Here is a 15,821-nt window from a genome sequence, read left to right as displayed (position 1 = left end):
TGAATTGAAAAAAATATATTGTAGTTGATATTCTTCTAAGAAACAACAATCTCATATTCAAGTTTTAGTAAGTGTGATTTATAAAATTTTAAAATATTAATATTTTTAATATTTTTTTAAAAAAAATTAGTAAAATTTTTATATTGTTTTTTTGTAATTTTATAATTTTTCTCTAATTTTAATATTTTCTAACATATTTTTTGGATTTTTTATATTTCTTAAAATTTTTTGAATTTTTTATTTCTAAATTATTTTAATTTCTTTTCAAAAGATACTATTATTATATGACATGTGGCAGCATGTGATTAGTTGAATATCTTATTCATTGGTTTTTAATGTCCAAAAGACTAAGCAAGGTCTGATAATGGTAGGGACTGAAAAGGGTCAAAAAAAACTTTTAGGACTAAAATAAGAAAAATAGTATACTTTAAAGACTAAAGTGTGCATTAAACCAAAAATAAATAAAGAAAAGTAAAAGCTAACGTTTTTAATGAAATATTTATTATTATGTTTTAAGATTTAGTATTGTTATTGTATTATTTCTATTGAATTAAAAGCAAAAGAAAAGATTGTAACCGATTTTTTTTTATGTTTTAAACTCATTTGAAAAATTATGAACTAATTTCGATTAATTCAATTAACTATCAAAATTAATTATAAACATCTCACCGACTGTTTGAACAACCTTAATTTGATTTCAATTGTTTTTTAAATTTGTATTTAAACTTAATTTAAATTAGATTACATTAAAAAAAATTTCTTATATTAAAATGAAAATCAAAATGAATTAATTGGGATTAGAGTACCTAATCTAATTCAATTGGAGGCATAGAGTGGTGTTAATTAGGTCCCTACTTCCATGATGGGGATTGCTCAACTAATCGCGGCTCCACCCCCCCCCCCCGGCCCGCGCATATGCAAATATCTTGATAGCTTCATAGGCTTTTCTTTTGACTTTGGGGGCACCTATGTATAGATCAAATCGGATTAAAAAAGAAATGGGGCCTTCTATTCAAAGGTCATAGTTCCGTCTAACCCGAGTCGATTAGACAAAGACAAATGATACAATCCAAAACTGCTGCATACAGTAGACATCTAAAGTCTAAAAGTCTTAGTCTAAAAGTCTTAACCATCTGCTTCTTCAACTGCAAATAAAGCATGGAGAAGGGAGCGCAACCTCCAAGATGTATGTATGTATGTATACCACATGAAAATGTAAGCATGCGATGATGTTCATCAAGTTTTTTGGACCAAGTGTCTTTATATTCATCCTCAAAAATATGGGATAAAAAGGAATGAAGGAAAGAAATAAGAAAGATGAGAAGATGTATCTACAGAAAATTACTTCTCACAACAACAACACAAAACTGCCTCCTCTTTTCTGCTTCACTCATTTTCCTTGAATTACAAGTTATGATGATAGGCCAGTTCAAAGTAGTATCTATGAACATTAAATGGCATAAATTGTGTTCACCTCTGGCTCCGAATCTGATATATTATTTGACATTGTTTTGTTCCTCGAACTCTTCTCCTTCTTTTTTACTTTTATAATCCGTTTGCTTTTCACAACATAGTAAGTCATGGCAATGAGAACACCTGCCATTATAATTCCTCCTATAACTGTTACAAGAACTGCAGCCCACTCGTTATATTTACCGACCACTATGTACGACGAAGCCATGAATGAAATAGTGGTGCAGACCGCAGCCACCCACAGCATCTTATTGATCACCTCTATTACTCTTCTCTCTGATTTCAACTGTCCTCTTACAACCGTCATTTGTACCACCACCACTGAAAGCGAAGTGAAGAGTGAGATTGCATTAAAAAAGTAGAACATCCTGAATGATGTCGATTTGACGGCAACGGCTATTCCGCTGTCGTAATCACCCCCAGGAACGGTGAAAATGGCTGCAAATGCAACCGTTGCGAAAAGCACTGCCACAACTGTGACTGTGTTGGTGGCATTTATAACGCCCATCCTATGAAGTTTACGCAACTCCACGGCAATGCCATTCACATTCCTATTGGTTTTGCGGGCTTGTTCAAGCTGGGTATGCACATCTTTCTTGATCTCTTTCACAGTTTTCCTGAGTTCATCATGTGTCCGGTTCAGCTCGTTTGCCCTGACAGCACCACAATTAGTCAAATTTTCCTTTATTTCAGCGATTTCCTCAGAGAGTGGAAGCCCTTCAGCTATGTCAATCGCCGTTTTATGGTCTCTAGATAGTGCATTCACATCAATGTTAGGAAGTTCCAAAAGTTCGTTCACTATCTGCAACAAAAGACCACCGTATCTTCAATTACTAACAGGAAATTATTGCCTATGTATGTATATATATAATGTTAACCGAATACCTCTGTCCGCTTTTTCCTAGTAGCCACATGTAGTGCTGTATTACCAAACTTGTCTGGGAGCATAGCAATGTCTGAATCAGCCTTAAGAAGCAACCTCACCACCTCACTGTTAACCCCTTTGACTGCCATATGCAATGCTGTCTGCCCCTTCTTATCAGTCTTCCTTGCCAATTGAGGATCCGTGTCAAGAAATGCTTTAACAATATCCATATGTCCTTGCCTGGCAGCAAAGTGTAACGGAATTTTTCCATTTGCTTTTGGTATATCCAACAAGCTAGGATCTTTGCGGAGTAATACATTGACTACAGCTGTATGTCCTTTTGTAGCTGCAGATACAAGAGGGGTCGCATTGGCTTGTCCAACTGTTTTACTTAGCTCTGGATTGTGATCCAGTAGCAACTGGACGATGGCTGCATAAAGGTAAGTATTGACCTCAGACAAACTGCACAATCCTAACATGTAATTTATGCTGAACAAAATAAAATGAAAGCCAGAAAGCAAGCAGAACACATGCAATTTGTGATTCATCTCAGAAGTAAAGAAAAACTTTATGTTACAATAGTTCTAAAACAATGCCAAATTGTTGGCAGTATAAACAAACAAAAGTTATTGTTTATACAACTACCCAAGAATGTTCTCTGCTGTTAACCACATATATGTTAATTTCAACTACATTGATTAAACTCATAAGAGAGAAGGCTAGTCCTAATACCTTCATGACCTTGGTTTGCAGCAATATGCAATGGATCGAACCCGGATTTACTCTTCAATTTAAGCCCCTCCTCAGTTGTATGCTTCAAAAGCTCCTTAACCACATCCAAATACCCCTTTGCAGCTCCAATGAACAACGCAGTCTCTCCCAACTCGTTCACCTCGTTCACAATGGCTAACCTTATTTCTGCCACCTTGTTAAAATAAGAAAGCATGTAGACAGGATCAGAATGAGAAATGCAACAAACGACTCGTTTCTGACAATGCATTCTTAAACTCATATCTCACTTGGGATCACATTGCATGATTGAAACTAGAGTATAATTTAATCTCTAAAATTCAAAGCTCATAGCAGCTACAAAATTTCTTCAAGATTGTCATAGTAAGAGGCATTGGCATGCATGCATTGTTCTACAATACAACTTACCTCTGCATCAAATTCGGCTCCACCAACTGTCCCCATCATTTGAGAATCAATTTCAGCTAAAATCTGCCTGATATATCCAACATCGTCACGCTGGGCAGCGAGGTGTAGCTCAGTGTCGTTGTGGCGGCCGGTAACTTGTTTGACATACTTCTTATCAAATCGTTTTCCAGAACTAGAACCTAGAAGAGACTTGCTTGAATTGGAGACCGGAAGGGTCTTACTTGAATTGGAGGCCGAAAGGGCCTTGGATGAACTAGATAGAACCAGAGCACGCCTTAGCGCAGACGGAGAAGTCGGTTGTGCCACTGCCGCCGGGACATTCCGTGGAGAAAGTCCCTTCTCCAGATCCTTCTCCCACTCTTTACACATTCCATTCAAAAACCAAAGGAAAATGACATCAGTTCCAAAACATACCCTGTTAAAAGCAATCTCTATAGATCAAATTCCAAATCCAATATCAAACTAAGCACTGGTGTAGTAATAAATAAATTGCATTGTTTAGTCTTTATTAACACCAGATCCATGTCCAAACATGGATAACCCTTCTCCTATCTAAATAAATCCCAGATCCTATGCCTATGTTTCATTGCTCAACCAATGTATATTATATATACCTTTCAGATTTTCTTTTCTTTCAAAAGAACCCTTAAATTCAATAACATTGAATTAAAATGAATGAATCGGATTGAGAAACAAAAAATGAGAAAGCAAAAAAGAATTGGAAAGTACCTTCTTGCTTACAATAGTCCATCAGGAGATGAAAAGAGAAAGCAAAAGAAAGTTAAATCATTTTGTCATTGATTCGATGGATTGTCTGATGGAAACTAGCAAAGAATTGAGTTTGAAAAAATAAAAAGAAAGAACAAAAAAAAAAAGGAGAAAGCGGAATGGAGAAATGGACCGACCGGGCCCTGAGACAGGCCGAACAGTGGGGTCACCGGAGGATTGGGAAGTCCAGGTAAGTACGGGAGTTTTTGCTGAATTAAAGTTGTAGTTTTGGCAGAGTCTCCTGTCGTGTCGCGTTCTGGTTGTTCCATAACATGTTGGAAATACCCAATAACCCCCGTTTTGTTTTGTTTTTGTTACTTTTGTATGAACCAAAAAATAAAATAAAAGACCTCGTTTCGGAAAGTCCGACAGACAAACATTCTTCTTTTGGTCAGAGGCAACTATATCCCAACTGTTTTATATTTAAATAATTTTGGCTTCCTTGTTTTCTGATTTTTTATATTTTGTGCAAATATAGAACTATTTTAGATTCTTTTTAGTTCAATTCTTCTATTTTTTTTTAAAAAATTGAATATTTTTAAAATTTCAATGCAATTAAGTTTGAATATTTTAAACTTGTTTCATATCACACAAACGAATTAAAATTTATCATATATATTTTTTATAGAGAAAAAATGTTGGTGTCAATGAGCGTGCAAGCAACTGGTCCAGCTTTTGCTTTAGCAGCAAGTCACGATTCTTGCTGAACAAGCAAGAAGAAATCGAGCAAAAAGAAAAGAAGAAGAAAGAAAACGGAAGAAGAAGCAATGGAATTAGTTGAAAAATGATATGTATTTAATAAACCATCATCAGCATATTGCCATTACATGTGAAAACTAAAGATGAAGTGTACAAGTCAAAATGACTACCAAATCACATACCTAACCCCACTCTATTACATTGAAAATAGCTAAATTAATTGTCCAAGTTGTATTGCTGAAATTTCAGTCAATCAATCAATGGATTACATCAAAAATATTACCAACTAAGTTGAAGAAACAAACTTGATTACAAAATAACAAAACATTAGTTCAAATCCAACAGCAACAAGAAACCAAAGTTGCTGCATGCTTGTCACGAGCTTGCATGGCAAACTTCCAGCTGCACTTGCTTCATACCAGCTGCATGGAGATCAGCTTCAACACTCCTCCTTGAACTCCATGCTGCAAACTCCCATAAGTCTTCTTAGCTTGTTAAATTTCGATGCACAAAGACCCTTGGTCAAAATGTCAGCGATTTGATCCTCCGAATTGCAATGAACCAACTTTATTTCACAAGCTTGCTCCATCTCCCTTATCACATGCAACTTTATGTCAAAGTGCTTAGTTCTGCCATGGAAGACAGGGTTCTTTGCAATTGCAACAGCAGACTTGTTGTCACAAAGTATCTCTGTTGCTTCTTCTTGAGATAGGTTCAAATCTGTTAAGATTTTCCTTAGCCAGATGGCTTGATTTACTGCACTAGCAGCAGCTATATATTCAGCCTCAGCTGTCGATTGAGCCACTAAAGACTGCTTTTTCGAACTCCAATAGACCATTGCTGACCCCAATGTGAAGGCATACCCCGATGTACTCTTCATATCGTCTTTGGAACCAGCCCAATCACTATCTATATAGCCTTTCAATTTCAGTTCTTCAGCCTTGCTAAATAAGAGACCATGACTTAGAGTACCTTTAATGTATCTCAGTGCTCGTTTTGCAGCTTGAAAATGTTGTACATTGCAGCAGTGCATGAATCTAGAAAGTAAACTTACTGCATACATGATGTCTGGTCTCGTTGCAGTTAAGTATAAGAGACAACCAATCAAGCTTCTATAGGTAGTTTCACAACCTTCTTCATGGCCCTCTTGGCTTGATAATTTTAACCCAGCTACAATAGGTGTAGGAGTTGGCTTGCAATTCAGCATTGAAAACTTTGTCAACACTTTCAAGGCAAATGATTTCTGATTCAAGAAGATTCTTCCTTGTTTCTGGCTTACTTCCATTCCTAGGAAATATGTCATCAGCCCCAGGTCAGTCATTTCGAACATCTGTTTCATCTTTGTCTTAAAATCTGCCAAATCAACTTCATCTCCTCCTGTCACCAATAAGTCATCAACATACAATGACACCACAAGCTGAGTTTCAGTTTTGTTTTTCTTGACATACAACGTTGGCTCACTAGCACTTCTTTTGAACTTCAAACTGAGTAGATAAGAGTCAATTCGAGCATACCATGCTCTGGGGGCTTGTTTTAGGCCATATAAGGCCTTCCTTAGTCTGTAAACCAAGTCTTCCTTGCCAGGTACTTTAAATCCCTCTGGTTGCTCGACATAAATCTCCTCTTCAAGGATTTCATTTAGAAAAGCTGATTTTACATCAAGCTGATATATATTCCAGTTCATTTGAGCTGCAAACCCAACAATCAGCCTGATCATATCTAGTCTACCAACAGGAGCATATGTTTCAAAGTAATCTAGTCCATATTTTTGACTGAATCCTTTTACCACCAGCCTAGCCTTCAGTTTATTCAAACTTCCATCAGCATTCTGCTTTGCCTTTGTAATGAACCGAAAGTTACGGTATCGAAAATTGAGTTTTGAGTACTATTTCCGTGAAATTAATTCATGAATATTTATTAGAAATATTGAGAGAATTGGACCAGTAGCGTATCGATTGGCCTTACCTCCTAAACTACAGAAAATGCACGATGTCTTCCATGTTTCTATGCTAAGAAGATATCGATCGGATCCTTCACATGTTATTACGACCGAGAATATAGAGATTCGACCTGACTTATCGTATGAAGAAGAACCAGTTGAGATTCTAGCACGAGAGATAAAAGAATTACGTAATAAACGTATTCCTTTAGTAAAAGTTATATGGGGAAGTCACAGTGTTGAAGAAGCAACATGGGAAGCAGAAGAAACGATGAGATCTCAATACCCCCATCTCTTTTCAGGTAAATTTCGAGGACAAAATTTATTAAGGGGGAGAGAATTTTAATGAACCGAAAGTTACGGTATCGGAAATTGAGTCTTGAGTACTGTTTCCGTGAAATTAATTCATGAATATTTATTAGAAATATTTATGAATTATAGTTGAATGGTTATTTAGTGTTTAATTAAGTGAAGTAGCTTGAATTTAGTTTAAAGGACTAAATTGCATACGGTATAAAAGTTTAATTATAGATTAAAGATTAGTAAAGGGACTAATCTAGCAATTAGACCCTAAGAGCCATGTGTGTGAATGTATGATATAACATGTGTAATAGTTGGTAAAGATATTAAATGTATTAAAATAGTTTTTCTTATAGATTAAGTTATTTTATTAGAATAATATTATATTATTAATATTATTATATTGAATATAGATTTATGAGTAAGTTAAAAAGAAAGAAAGAAAGAAAGAAAGATAGAAATGTTACAGAGAGCAAACGTGAGAAAGAAAGAAGGAAAGAAAGAAAGAAATAGAAAAGGGAAATTTGAGGATTAAGGCCCTAAAGCTTGATTGGTAAGTTGTTTTAGCTCATTTTCTTATAATTTTTATGTTTATGGATGCCTAATTCAAAGTTCTACATGTATGAGGTTAAAATGAAGAAAAATAGAAAATTTTTAGATATTGATTTAGTTGAATAAATTGAGGTTTTATGGGTTAAATTGATAGAAATTGAAGTTAGAAGTGAAAATTGAGTGATTTATTAAAAGAATTCTAAGTTAGGTTTAAATAGGGATTAAGTTGAATAGAGCTCAAAATTTATGTTTTATAATGAATTTTATGAGTTAGAAATTGTTAATGAGTTGATTAAAAGAGAATATGAAGCTTAAGTTAAAGAAAAAAAGATTAGTAATGGAAAAAGGACGAAATTGGAATTTTTGTAAAAGTTTGGTAGAAAGTGAAAATGTGTTTTATGAATTAATATATTGATGATTTTTAATTGTATGATTGTTAGTAGCAAACGTAGCACCGGATACGTCATCAAAGAAGAGAAAAGAGAAATTGAACGAAGATATCGATTAAATTCGATAAATAGTGGTTTGTATTTCTATAAACCGAGCTTAATCGTTATTGTTATATTTGATATTTATATTGTATGAAAATGTGAATGAGGTAAGTATTTTTACCATATTGAAATGAATGTGATTTTGAATACCCTATTAACAGTGTCGGGCTAGTCGGATATAGTTGACATGTCATAGGAATTGGAAGTATTGGGATATTCCGACATTGAGTCGATGAGACACTATGTGTCGACTACTGTTAAAGTTTCGGATTTGTTCCGATGAAGTACTTTGTGTACTATAATGTTAAAGTTCCGGATTTGTTCCAATGAAGCACTATGTGCTTATCCCGGAGTGTGGGTTGGATCCGTATATCCGTCAGTGTCTGAGTTATGTTAATAAGGGTAAATAAAGTAAAGATTATTAAAGTACTGATTGATATTGAATAATAGTAATAATGTGTTTGAATTACCATGTTTTAAAGTTGATTAAGCTATTGTTTATAGAAATACCACTGAGAGTATTCTCAGCGTACGGTTTGTTTCCGTGCGCAGGCTGGGTACGAAAGTATAAGGACTTAGCATACAAGCCGATCCCCGAACTCAAATTGGTTAAGTTTCTATCTTTTTGGAAAATGGCATTGTACCTAGGATGTCTTTTGGTCATTTTGAAAGTATCTAAGTTGTTAAGCGATATTTTGGTATGTTTTGTAAATGTTACCAAAACCTTAAGTATGGTATGTTTTGATATGTTAGTGAAGAGTAATAAGAGAAAGTGTTGGTAAATATTGTAGAGAGAAGAAATGAAGATGTTATAAACTTAGTTATCAACAATTTATACTAAAATAGATTTGGACTGTAACAGTAGTCCAACTTTGAAAATATACAAAAAATAGTATAAAGTGAATTAGATGATGAATAAAATACGTAATTGAAGCTTAATGAATCTATTTTTTTATGGAAGAAACAAAATAGTAAAAGAGTTGTATTTTATGAGATATTTACGTTTTGGTGAAACAGGGTTAGAGCAATTTCTGGATTCCCCGTTTTGACTTTAGAAATTCACCATAAATTGTGTATTAAGAATTAGGACTCAAACTTTATTTGTATGGATTCCTTATTGAGTCTATTTTTAATTGAAACAAATGGCATAGTCATTGGATTTCTGTACAGGAAGAAATTTGATTCGTAGTGCACAAGGGTCAGAGTAGCCGAACCCTGAAACAGGGGAGACTTTTTCTAATAAACTGTACTAATTGGCCTGACCAAAAATTCTAGAAAAAAATTAGTAAGTAGATATATGAGTCTAGTTTTAGGAAAAATTTACGGAATTAGATTTCGAGTTTCGTAACTCGAGATATGATTTTTTTAGCGACTGTGACGCAGATGGATAGTTTACTACGAAAACTGTTTAAGTGCTAAGATAAGTTTTGTAATGTCTCCTGCTTGACTCCAGCAACGGTCTCAGGTAGGGGGACGTTACAAGTTTGATTGGTATCAGAGCTAATTAGGTTTAGTCGGTTCTAGGACTAAATCGAATGTCAATGTGAATCTAGAGGTACATGCCATTACTGAGTCAAATTTGAGTTGGGATTGGATGCTAATATGTTTATTGAATATTTTTGTTTTATAGCATTAAGAATGTCTGATAAAAGCATTGAGGATAGTGATCAAGAGATGTATTGTGACAGCCCTAAATTGACCCTAGTCGGGAAGTAGTTTCGGGACCACAAAACCGAGTCATAAAAATAATTAACCGTTATTTTCTATGCTTATTGTGCGTGAACATGCATGTGTGAAAGTTCCAATATTTAATTTATTCATTTTAATGTGAATTTATTTAATAGGATTTATATGAGACATTTTTAAAATGTGATAGGTTAATGTGTAAGGGTATATTAATGCATGTTATAAAAGTATGGACTTGCATGTCAAATTGTCCATTTTAGTTAGTGGCCGGCCATGTTGTTAATTATTATATAACATATATATTATATTAGCATTATTTCTATTATATGGTTTTATAATATAGAATAAGGTTATTAAAGATAGAAAATGGGTAAAAAAAAAAGAATTCATCTTTACTTCCTTCTAGCCGAAAATAAGAGAGCAAGAGAAGGAATAGCTTAAGTCTTTCGGTCACCTTTGAGCTGGAAATTAAGGTAAGAAATTCAAGTTAGTTTTTTAAATCTTAGCATAGTTTAAGCTAGACCCTAAGTTCCTTACTTAGCCCATGCCAAAATTTTGAAGTTGATGGTGATATGAACATTCGGCTATGGAAGATGTTAAAGAGAATGGTTGTAATGTTATATATATTTTGATAGTATATTAGATGGTTTGAGATTTGAGCTAGTTACATGTGCTATTATGAAGATTTATGGATGTTTTAGAATCGGCCTAAGTGTTTTAGTCATTAATATATATATTGCCGAATGTATGCTTAAGGAATTGGTTAAGTACATTGTTGTTAAATGCTTGTTGTTTTTGTATAATTGTTGCCTAGCTACTAAATGAACTTAGGGTATTATAGATAAGTTTAAGAGTGGCATAATTGAAATGAAGTTTGCTTGTGCCGAATGTGATTTTAGTGCATGAATTAGGAGTTTAATTTCATTCAGTAACTCATACCAAATTGGGAGATAGTATTAAACATTAGTATTATTTGTTAAATAATTGAAGTGAGCTTTGAATGGTTGTTTTGCTTATAATGGCCGAATGTGAACTTAAGTTTTGAATTACAATTGAAGCTTGTTAGTCAGTTGATGATGTCCTTTGATAGCCCTTTTGATATTCGGCCATTGTTAAGGAATTTTGAATTGGTTATAAATTTCTATGTTTTAATTAGCAAATTGAATTATTGAAGGTTGAGCTAATTATATATGATGATATGCTCTAAACTCAAATGGCAAGTTCTTAAGTGTTTGGACTTGGAAATTTAAGAGCAAATTGTAATAATCTGCTTAGGACAGCAGCAGTAGCGTGACTTTTGAAAATCACCATAAATTGTTGGAGTGGAATTAGAGACTGAATAAAATATGTAATCAAAGCTCAATGAGTCTAGTTTCTTATAAAATAAACAATGCAAGCAAAGGAAATTTCCTATAGAGAGATATTTAAAGTTGTGTGTGACAGTGTCAGAATGAATCCGAAATCCCCTGTTCTGTTTTTAGAAAATCATTATAAATAGTACAAAAAATTTTATAAGATAAAAATTTATATTCTTAGACTCCTTAATGAGTCTAGTTTCAAATGAAATAAACAAGAACATATTTTGAAATCTGTACAATGAGAAATTTGATTCGTAGTGAAGAGTGGTCAGTATAGTCAAACAGTTATTTTCTGGTTTTGAATTATAATAAGAAAATTCTGGTTTTGATTGGCCAAACCAAAAATCCTGAAAATTTTATGGATAAAAGTTAAATGAGTCTATTTTCAAGAAAAATTTACGGAAACTGATTTGGAGTTTCGTAGCTCCAGTTATAAATAATTTAATGACTGTTGCTCAAGAAGTCAGCTTATAGTGAAATTGTGATTATATTGTAAACATTGATAAAAAAATTTTGCTAATGAATTGCTTATTGATTTCTTATAAGCTTACAATAATCTATATGTGTGAAATTCGAATATATATATATATATATATGTATTATATTCTGAAAATAATATTTGAATAGTCGATTAATGATTAGTTTAAAATTTGTTGAATTAAAGCTCAAGAGCATAGGGGGCAACTTCGAATAAGGGAAAAGAGAAAGTAACCGAGTAACCATTTCGCAACCGTTCAAATATATTCGAGGTAAGTTTTAAGTAGTTTCCTTTAGCATATAATTGACGATACCACTATAAGAGTATAGTAAGTGAATTGTGATCTTTGGCTAGCACTTGAATTAAGATGTATAATAGATAATGCATGTATATGACTTATAGTTTGATGGCCACTTTTAATTTAAGATTAAATGATGAATAGAATGAGCGGCATGAGATATAACTATTGAGCTGAAATGTGAATGATGATGTGCGTATCGAGTTTATATTCGAATGTAATATACGACTATTAAGTGATAAGGTGACTGACATGTGTTATGATCAAATGAGGATGAGATTGAAAATATCCGGACATGAGATCCGCAAGCTATATGCTAGAAATATATCCGGACATGAGATCCGCAGACTATATGCTAGAAATATATCCGGACTTGAGGTCCGCAGGCTACGTGCTGGGAAAATATCCGGGTTAAAGACCCGCAGGCTTGCACTAGTAATGTATTCCGAGCTCTAAGATTTGACAGAACCGATGCCAGTAAGTTAAATAAGATTTCGACTTCGAATATTAGTGGTAAACATCGTTGCGTAAGTATTATATGTTTTACATGTTAAGGTTCGTGTTATGTGCTTATATTTGAATTGATTTTTTTTAGTGATTTAATAGCATCAAAGCACAAAATATATATATGTGTGTGTGTGTGCGAATGAATTCGGTATTTGAGGATAAGACAATAATATAATTGGTTAATGTAAGTCTCCATATGAAAGAATGTGATTAAAGGTATTAGTATAATCTATGTAAATAGTGAAATATGTGCAAGAAGTCTTGTGTGTACATACATACATATTCGGCCAAGGGGTTTGTAACTAATGTACTGATGTATATTTGGTCAAGTGAATTACAATTAGAATACAAGTTTTGTGATACTCAATGTTCAATTTTAATGATGAGCATTAATAGTATGAATTGTTTAAAACTTACTAAGCCTCGAAAGCTTACTCTGTTTCTTATTTCTTTGTTTTATAGATTGTTGATTTTGGCTATCGACTCGGGGATCATCAGCAGTTCTTCATACTATCGATCTTTTTGGTACAGTTATATTTTGGACTCGATATGGCATGTATAGGTTGGACTGTTGACACAAAAAAAAATAACAAAAATATGTTTTGAAATTGTAATTATCTTGGCCGTATGAAAATGGCACTTATGACTTATAAATCTGTATGTATTCAGTTCGATTTATACTTGTGTTGGTAGATTATGTGATTGAAATTAAATGTTTAGCTTGGTAATACCTCATAGCCTATACCGGCGATCGGACACGGGCTAGGGGAAGCAACTTGAATGTACAACATAAGAAAGCTTAGTGTGTGTTGTCTCATTACTGCAAGAGGAAGCTTTAGTATGGTGGGAATCAGTGATTCAGAATGTACTTGAGGAACAGATAAGTTGGGACTTCTTTCAAAAAGAGTTTCAAAATAAGTATTTGGGAGAAATGTACATAGAGGACAAAAGACAAGAGTTCTTAACACTGTAACAAGGTGAGATGCTTATAGTGGATTATGAATGAGAATTTCTGAGATTGAGCAGATATGCCACTGAGTTTGTACCGACTGAAGCCGACCGATGTAAAAGATTTTTAAGAGGATTACGTGATGAATTTAGACTACAGTTGATGCCTCTTAAAATCACTGAGTTTGCGGATTTAATGGAAAGCGCTAAGATGATTGAACAAATTCTCGGAAGGGATAAAAAGTCTGAAGTTGCTCGTTCGACTGAAAAACGTCCCAGAATGGTTAGTTCAAGTCCGCAACCAAGCGGTCAAAGGAATCACGAGGTAATTGGAGATTTAGTTCTCGATCGGAAAGAAGTGATCGAGGTCAGAAAAGACAAACTACTGTGTCTACTGGCAGTATCCGAAGTCCAGTTCAGAATACTGAAATTCCAATATGTGAGCATTATGGAAACCGACACAAAGAGGAGTGTAGAAAGTTGACTAGAGGTTGTTTCCGTTGTGGAGCTACCGATCACTTTATTAAAGATTGCCCAAAAATATCTGGAACAACACCGACAGTAGTGCAAAGATCTGAATTTGCTTCCAGAGGCCGGGGATCAGGCCGAAGTAGTTCGTTTGCTAGAGGTGGTACTAGAAGAACTAGTGAGAGTGCTACACAACAATCTGAAGCTAGAGCTCCAGCTCGAGCGTATGTTGTGAGGACTCGAGAAGAGAAAGATGCTCACGATGTGGTGACAGGTATATTCTTATTGAATTCAGCACCCGTTTATGCTTTAATAGACCTTGGGTCATCACATTCATATGTTAATACGAAAGTAGTTGAGACAAAAAAATTAGAGTCTGAATTGTCTAAAGTTATGATAGAAGTGTCTAGTCCACTGGGACAAACTACTTTAGTGAACCATATATGTCGAAGATGTTCGTTAATGATTCAAGATAGAATATTCCCTGTTGATCAGTTGATTATGCCATTTGGCGACTTTGATGTTATTTTGGGAATGGACTGGTTATCAGAACATGGAGTGATTTTAGACTGTTATAAGAAGAAGTTTATTGTTCAGAATGAAAGTGAAGATAGAATTGAAGTAAATGGTATTCAGACTAGTGGATCAATTTGTATTGTTTCGGCCATTAAAGCTAGCAAGCTTCTTCATCGAGGTTGTAATGCTTTCTTAGCATATGTGATTAATTCGGATTCGGTTGAAAGTCAATGTAGTAAGATTCGGACTGCATGCGAATTTTCTGATGTATTCCCTGAGGAATTACCTGGATTACCCCCTGATCGAGTGGTAGAATTTGTGATTGAAGTCTACCCAGGTACAGATCCGGTATTGATACCTCCGTACCGTATGGCACCTACTGAGCTAAAGAAATTAAAAGTACAGTTGCAAGACTTATTGGCCAGATGTTTTATACGACCTAGTACATCACCATGGGGAGCTCCAATGTTATTTGTTAAGAAGAAAGATGGGTCGATGCGGTTATGCATTGATTATCGACAACTCAACAAATTGACTGTCAAGAACAAGTATCCACTTCCCCGAATAGATGATTTGTTTGATCAACTGAAAGGAGCTTTCGTATTTTCAAAGATTGATCTGAGGTCGGGATACTATCAGTTGAAAGTAAAAGAGTGCGACATATTGAAGACGGCATTCCGTACGAGGTATGGGCATTATGAATTCTTAGTAATGCCATTTGGACTGACAAATGCCCCTGTTGCTTTTATGGATCTTATGAATCAGATTTTTCAGCCATACTTGGATCAGTTCGTTGTAGTTTTTATCGACGATTTTTTTGTGTATTCCAAGTCAGAAAAAGATCATGAGCAACATCTCCAGATTGTTTTGCAAATACTACGAGAAAAGCAATTGTACGGAAAATTGAGCAAGTGTGAACTCTGGTTATCAGAAGTTGTGTTTCTTGGTCATGTCGTATCAGCGGATGGAATTAGAGTGGATCCAAAAAATATTGAAGCAGTTATTCTGTGGAAAGTTCCTAAGAATGTATCAGAGGTACGGAGTTTTCTCGGATTGGCTGGTTACTATCGAAGATTCGTCAACGGATTTTCAAAGATAGCCTTACCGATGACCAAGCTACTACAGAAGAATATTCCATTTGTTTGGAATGAGTAATGTCAGAAAAGTTTTGAAGCATTAAAACGAATGTTAACTAAGGCACCGGTGTTGACTTTACCAGAATCAGAAAGAGATTTTGTAGTGTACAGTGATGCTTCATTGAGTGGACTGGGATGTGTACTGATGCAGAATAGGAAAGTCATTGCTTATGCTTCACGG

General features: G+C 34.4%; 2 protein-coding genes across 3 annotated transcripts; one reads left to right on the top strand and one right to left on the bottom strand.

Moving 5' to 3' along the window:
* Positions 1–1,049: 1,049 nt before the first annotated feature.
* LOC107889721 (ankyrin repeat-containing protein ITN1) lies at positions 1,050–4,561 on the bottom strand. Of its 2 annotated transcripts, none has more exons than XM_041076830.1 (5): positions 4,226–4,477; positions 3,497–3,911; positions 3,071–3,263; positions 2,359–2,768; positions 1,050–2,275 (listed from the first exon to the last, which is right to left on the bottom strand). In XM_041076830.1, exons 2-5 carry the CDS (start codon positions 3,863–3,865, stop codon positions 1,451–1,453), a joined length of 1,797 nt encoding a protein of 598 aa, XP_040932764.1. In that variant the 5' UTR covers positions 3,866–3,911; positions 4,226–4,477; the 3' UTR covers positions 1,050–1,450. The 2 variants fall into 2 exon arrangements, with proteins under 2 accessions (XP_040932764.1, XP_016669748.2); XM_016814259.2 differs by having other exon boundaries at positions 1,052–2,275; positions 3,497–3,855; positions 4,226–4,561.
* A 2,593-nt stretch (positions 4,562–7,154) lies between these two features.
* LOC107944538 (uncharacterized) lies at positions 7,155–15,659 on the top strand. Its single transcript, XM_041076222.1, has 5 exons — positions 7,155–7,204; positions 13,599–13,845; positions 13,941–14,262; positions 14,539–14,852; positions 15,279–15,659. Exons 1-5 carry the CDS (start codon positions 7,155–7,157, stop codon positions 15,657–15,659), a joined length of 1,314 nt encoding a protein of 437 aa, XP_040932156.1.
* The last annotated feature ends 162 nt before the right edge of the window (positions 15,660–15,821 follow it).

Source organism: Gossypium hirsutum, chromosome A09, assembly GCF_007990345.1.
Source record: "Gossypium hirsutum isolate 1008001.06 chromosome A09, Gossypium_hirsutum_v2.1, whole genome shotgun sequence".
NCBI classification, from domain to species: Eukaryota; Viridiplantae; Streptophyta; class Magnoliopsida; order Malvales; family Malvaceae; genus Gossypium; species Gossypium hirsutum.
This window is presented reverse-complemented; position numbering and strand designations above follow the sequence as displayed.